The 6,772-nt window shown below is 37.8% G+C and overlaps 1 protein-coding gene across 1 annotated transcript; it reads right to left on the bottom strand.

Moving 5' to 3' along the window:
* Positions 1–436: 436 nt before the first annotated feature.
* Positions 437–4,328, bottom strand: LOC121859870 (probable basic-leucine zipper transcription factor Q). The gene is made up of 3 exons (XM_042356829.1): positions 4,314–4,328; positions 3,346–3,454; positions 437–1,227 (listed from the first exon to the last, which is right to left on the bottom strand). The coding sequence occupies exons 1-3, from the start codon at positions 4,326–4,328 to the stop codon at positions 437–439; spliced, it is 915 nt and encodes a 304-aa protein (XP_042212763.1).
* Positions 4,329–6,772: the final 2,444 nt, after the last annotated feature.

Genomic DNA, 6,772 nt, shown 5'->3' with positions numbered 1-6,772 from the left:
AAAAAAATAAACAAATGTATTAATAATGATGATAATGAACACTAATGATAAATACGATGAGAGGAGAGAGAGACAATAAGTTTATTAATAAATTTTAGAAATTCATGATAATATAACAACAATAATAAGAATAAGAAAAGGTAGAGTAATAAAAAATATATAAAATTTTAATTGAAAGAAAGAAAGCAGTTCATATATTATTAAGAGGAAAATCTTTAATAATGGTATTAATGATAATAATAATAATATCAAGAAGAAGAAGAAAGAGCATAAGAAAAAAAAATATTATAATCATTATAATTGGAAGATTAATGATTACAACAGTAGTAAGGAAACGCCATGCTTAAATCTGTTGCTGTTTTGTTGCTGCTCTCTTGTTGCTGTCTTGTTGCTGTTGCTCTTGTTGCTGTTGCTGTCTTTGTTATTTGTTGTCTTGTTACTGTTTTGTTTCTGTTGTTGTCTTGATACTTTTGCTGTCTGATACTGTTGCTGTCTTGATACTGTTGCTGCTGTCTTGTTGCTGTCTTGATATTGTTGCTGTCTTGACACTGTTGCTGTCTTGTTGCTGTCTTGATACTGTTGCTGTTTGATACTGTTGCTGTCTTGATACTGTTGCTGTCTTGTTGCTGTTGCTGTCTTGATACTGTTTCTGTCTTGATACTGTTGCTGTTTTGATACTGTTGCTGTCTTGATACTGTTGCTGTTTGTTGCTGTTGCTGTCTTGATACTGTTTCTTGTCTTGTACTGTTGCTGTCTTGTTGCTGTCTTGTTTCTCTTGCTGTCTTATTCTGGCTATCTTGTTGCTGTTACTGTCTTGATACTGTTGCCTGTTTTGTTGCTGTCTTGATACTGTTGCTGTCTTGTTGCTGTTGCTGTCTTGATACTGTTGCTGTCTTGTTGCTGTTGCTGTCTTGATACTGTTGCTGTCTTGTTGCTGTTGCTGTCTTGATACTGTTGCTGTCTTGTTGCTTTGTTGCTGTCTTGATACTGTTGCTGTCTTTGTTGCTGTTGCTGTCTTGATACTGTTTCTGTCTTGATACTGTTGCTGTCTTTGTTGCTGTTGCTGTCTTGATACTGTTGCTGTCTTGTTGCTGTTGCTGTCTTGATACTGTTTCTGTCTTGATACTGTGCTGTCTTGTTGCTGTTGCTGTCTTGATACTGTTGCTGTCTTGTTGCTGTTGCTGTCTTGATACTGTTGCTGTCTTGTTGCATTTTGCTGTCTTGATACTGTTGTGTCTTGATACTGTTTCTGTCTTGATACTGTTGCTGTCTTGTTTTTTTGCTGTCTTGATACTGTTGCTGTCTTGTTGTTTTTGCTGTCTTGATACTGTTGCTGTCTTTTGCTGTTGCTGTCTTGATCTGTTGCTGTCTTGATACTGTTGCTGTCTTATTTACTGTTGCTGTCTTGTCTGTTGCTGTCTTGTTTAGCTGTCTTGTTTCTCTTGCTGTCTTGATACTATTTCTGTCTTGTCGCTCTTGCTGTCTTGTTGCTGTTGTTGTCTTGTTGCTGTTGCTGTCTTGTTACTGTTGCTGCTTTATTTGTTGTCTTGTTGCTGTCTTTATTTGCTGTTGTTGTCTTGTTGCTGTTGTTGTCTTATTTGCTGTTGCTGTCTTGTTACTGTTGCTGCTTTGTGTTTGTCTTGTTGCTGGCTGTTTTGTCTTGCCTGTTGCTGTCTTGTTGCTGTTGCTGTCTTGTTGCTGTTGCTGTCTTGTTGCTGTTGCTGTCTTGTTGCTGTTGCTGTCTTGTTGCTGTTGTTGTCTTGTTGCTGTTTTTGTCTTGTTTGCTGTTGCTGTCTTTATTATATTTGCTGCTTTGTTGTTATCTTGTTGCTGTTTTTGTCTTATTTGCTTTTGTTGTCTTGTTGCTGTGCTGTCTTGTTGCTGTTGCTGTCTTGTTGCTGTTGTTATCTTATTGCTGTTGCTGTCTTGTTGCTATTGCTGTCTTATTTCATGTTGTCTTGTCTCTTTGCTGTCTTGTACTATTTGCTGCTTTGTTGTTGTCTTGTTGCTGTCTTATTGCTGTTGTTGTCTGTTGCTGTTGTTGTCTTGTTGCTATTTGCTGTCTTTATTACTGTTGCTGCTTTATTTGTTGTCTTTTACTGTTTTTGTCTTGTTGCTGTTGTTGTCTTTTGCTGTTGCTGTCTTATTTACTATTGCTGTCTTATTTGCTATTGTTATCTTATTGCTATTGCTGTCATTTTTTGCTATCTTGTTGCTGTTGTTGTCTTATTTCTGTTGCTGTCTTATTACTATTACTGCTTTATTTATTTGTCTTGTTGCTGTCATTGCTATTTGTTGTCTTGTTGCTGTTGTTGTCTTTTTACTGTGCTGTCTTATTACTCTTGCTGCTTTATTTATTGTCTTGTTGCTGTTGTTGTCTTGTTCTATTTGTCTTGTTTGTTGCTGTCTTGTTGCTATTTCTGTCTTATTTCTCTTTGCTATCTTTTTGTATTTGCTGTCTTGTTGCTGTCTTGTTACTGTTGTTATTACGGCTGCTAAATCCACCTGTCACCACTACACTCAACATTATCCACCTCTTCACTCAACCCACAACCAACACCACCACCACCACTACTACCATCACTACTACCAACACCACCATCAATACCAACACCACACCTATCCACTACAATACAACACCACCACCATTACCACCATCACTATCACTACCACCACCACCACCTATAAATACCACCACCACCAAAACCACTATCACCATCACTACCACTACTCATCACCACTACCACCACCACCACCAAATACCAACACCACACCTATAAATACCACCACCATCACCACCACCACCACCACCACCATAAATACTAACACCACACCTATAAATACCACCACCACCCACCTACAAATACCACCACCACCATCACCACCATAATACCACCACCCCACCACCACCACCACCATCACCACCAACACCACCACCACCACTTCCTCCTCCCCCTCGATCAACCACCAATCATTTGTCCTGTTCCTGCTTCCCTCAGTTCTTACCTGTATTCCTTACCTCTAATGTAATTATCCGACAGGTTGACAGAAGAACAAACTACGCCTCCATTTGTCCCAGGTGTTCACTGCGTATGTCCGGCGCGTATACCTGCTTCTCGTAATCTACACAAGCTCGTGTTAAACCGTAATTGAAGTGGGTGGAGGTTGGGGAAGTGGGGTAACGTCACCTGTGTGGTACTGTCACCAAATGAAAAAAAGGTTACTGTACCTGTACTTTATACCTGTACGATTATAAAGCCCACACGAGGATAAAACCCGCGAATCCCTAAACCCACGAGAACCTAAACCCACAAGAGGAGAAAATCCGCGAGTCCTCAAACCCACATCGAGGACGACCGCTCGAGGACTCCTCGAACACGAGAGACAAGCTAGCAGGGGTGTCCTTATGCCTCACGTGTTCCTGAGAGGCAATAAAGCCGACGGTCTGCGGCCTCTAAACCCAACCATATTAGTCAGTGACACTCTTGGTGAATGGGCAGCCACGTCTCCTGCTGCTGTTGGGGTCACATGGGTCCTCTTCTGCTACTGCTGGTTCATGTGAGAGGTTCTCTGCTGCTGTGCCTTCTGCTAGGATCGCTAGGTTCTCTGCGGCTGTGCCTCTGCTTGAGTCATATAGGTTCTCTGCTGCTGTGCTTTCTGCTGTTATTGGCCTGTACCTTCCGCTTGAGTCACATAGTCCCTTTCCTCCGCTCCTGCTGTGCCTTCTGCCAGAGTTATACGTCAGGTCTCCTCCTGCTGCTGCTGCTGCTGCTGCTGCTGCTGCTGCTGCTACTGCCGCCTTCAGCCAGGGTCCGAGTTGGATCACTGACTGGGAGGCCGTGGGACACCAACATTTATCATGGGGGGTCACGTACAATATTTATCCGGAGGGTACAGCCTAAATATTTTCAGAGGGTCGTGATGCAGATACACTTCAGAGAGTAATGGGGCAAATATTTTTTCACCGGTGTTAGTATTTATCTAAGGGTCAAATATATATCAAGAGGCTACAAATTTAATCATTTTTCAGCGAGGTCGTGATGCATTATATTTCATGGATCGTCTTATGAATATATTTTTTTACGGCTATAATATGCTAACTTATGAAGGATGTCAGGAAATATCAGAAATGTTAAGAATGCCATCTACTTCAGGAGGCCATTGTATAAATATCAATAAAGTTAGAAGGATTATGGCGTTATGTGTGCTACTGACAACACTTAGACAAAAAAAAAAAAAAAAAAAAAACTAAACAAGCATAATATACACTTATAAAAATATCATCGTAAATGTTAATAAGCATTACAATTCACCTTCTCATGCTTCATGTTTCTTAGATTAAAACACAATCAACAATTAGTGCAGCTGTTTATACCATAATTCCATAATAGCGGAAAAACGTAAAAAATTTCCAGTATACAAAAAACATACATTAGTGTTATTTTCTTATTGCATTATAAATAATAATAAAGAACCAGAAATTATTTTAACAATATAGAATACAAAATGAATAACTCAATTTCAAATATCCGAATGTTAACAGTATGCAAAGATGATGTTTATTACACACAGGTTCTATAACCCTCGACGATGATTTAACCCGCTAAGAAGATGATTTAAAAATTGCACAAGATTTTGAACATTTCGTTCAAAATTTAATTAAGAGAACAAACAAACAAATTCTCTTGTCGGGTGATCACGGACCTCACCATCAATGTTTTACCTAATCAGCTGTTCACGCTAAATGTTTAGCAGCTGATGAGAAAAATTTTGTTTAGGATATATTTCATCAATTATAAAGTGTAAATTAATGGATAATAATAATAATAATAATAATATATAATAATAATAATAATAATAATAATAATAATAATAATAATAACATAACAACACTAATAACAATAATAACAACAATAACAGCAATAATAACAACAATAACAGTAACATTAATAACAATAACAATAAAAAAAATAATAACTAACAATATTAACAACAATAACAAAATTAACAACAATAATAACAATACAAACAACAATAACAACAACAATAATAACAAATAATACCAAATAATTTACACCAATCATCGTAAACCAAAATAACTAAATAAAAACCTTCCCTTTTAAGACCTAATTTACCTTCCACAGTTCACAACGTTAGGCAGTAAATCCGGATGAGTGATGGAAAAATAAAGACGATTTATGTAATGTAGTTCCAGCTTACATGACGGAACATGACATGACGTGACGTGACAGCTTACGTCCATCATCCCCTCGACTGAAAAATTTATACCGTAATTAAAGGAAAATTGTTTAGTTATTTGTGTTACTTGAGAATGAAATAAACTTAAATGTTACTTAAATAATGGATGATTTATTCTGTTATGTTTTGTTTTTATGATTAGGAAGAAATTTTGATGGTTTAAATTGGGTTTTTTAATTGGTAAGTATATTTTGGTCACAAGTTAAAGTAAAATAAATAAAACTAGGATTGACTAAATTGATGTGACTCGACAGTTTGCAATAGTCAAAATCAAAAGCTGTTGAAATATATAAAACTAAAAATAATCATTCTAACCTAACCTAACCATCTACATAATTTATACCCCCAACTGCTGCTGATAAAATACATATAAGACGGAAGTACGGACGGACGGACATACAGATACATACGGAGAGTCTAAACAAAACCAAAAAATATCGTATCTATTCTGAGACCCTGAACTGCCCTCCAGACATCCGTAAGTGTTCAAAGTGAACACTTCCTTCCCCCTCCTCTCATCCCCCTCCCCTTCACCACACCCCTCCCCTTGCCCACACTCCGTCATCTCTCAGTGTTTTCAAAGTATTCTGACAGTTCCTCTTGGTTTCCTCCACCTGATGTAGTCACGGAAGAGGAAATAAAAATGGCTCTCATGCGTAAACATTGCGGGAGTAAAATTTTACCCACGTTTTGTTATCTGTTATTTTCGTCTCTTTTTAAGGTAATTCATATCTACTACAGGGTTCTTTTGTTTCCTTAGACACAACATGTTATAAATTTCTTGTTATTTTCATTATTATTTTTTGGGTATTATCGACATCATTGTAATCATTAAGTCGATTATCGTCATTTATTATTATTATTATTATCATTTATTTTATTTTATTATTTTCTCTTGTCTATATGATCACATTTGGTGTGTCTGATAGCAATAAACATTTGCATAACTTTTCTGTGCGACAAGTTGTTATTTTGGTGATAAAACTCATTACCTGACTATCACCTGGCGAGGGCGTCAGGTAGCGGAGATAGTTAGTAGTGTGTGTGTGTAATCTAATTCCACACACACACACCACACACACACACACACACACAGAATATTTCATGTCTTTTTTAAATATTACTTGTTTTTGTGAGTATTTTTCGGTGGTGGAGCATTTAATTTTCACCATTTGTTTCAATTTCGGAGGCTACTATAATTTTCTCTCGTCAGGTGAGCTCTGGGTTTTATTGTGAATTATGATACGTGTGTGTGTGTGTGTGTGTGTGTGTGTATGTGTGCGTGCATACGTGCGTGTGTGTGTGTGTGCATGTATTGTGTGTGCAGTGCGTGCGTTACCTGTGTATGGGTTCATGAAGGCATTTATAGACTCGTAGGGTCATGTAATGCCTTTCCTTCTCTCACCCTTTTCCCATTCCTGTCAGTTCCCCCCTTACAACCTTTTCTTTTTCACTTCCCGACCATCCGGACCCTCCATTTCCACCTTCCTCCTACTTCCTCCTGCCCTCCTAC

Source organism: Homarus americanus, unplaced genomic scaffold (genome assembly GCF_018991925.1).
Source record: "Homarus americanus isolate GMGI-L3 unplaced genomic scaffold, GMGI_Hamer_2.0 scaffold28449, whole genome shotgun sequence".
Taxonomy (NCBI): domain Eukaryota; kingdom Metazoa; phylum Arthropoda; class Malacostraca; order Decapoda; family Nephropidae; genus Homarus; species Homarus americanus.
The sequence above is the reverse complement of the archived record's forward strand: the minus strand, read 5'-3'. Positions and strand labels throughout refer to the sequence as shown.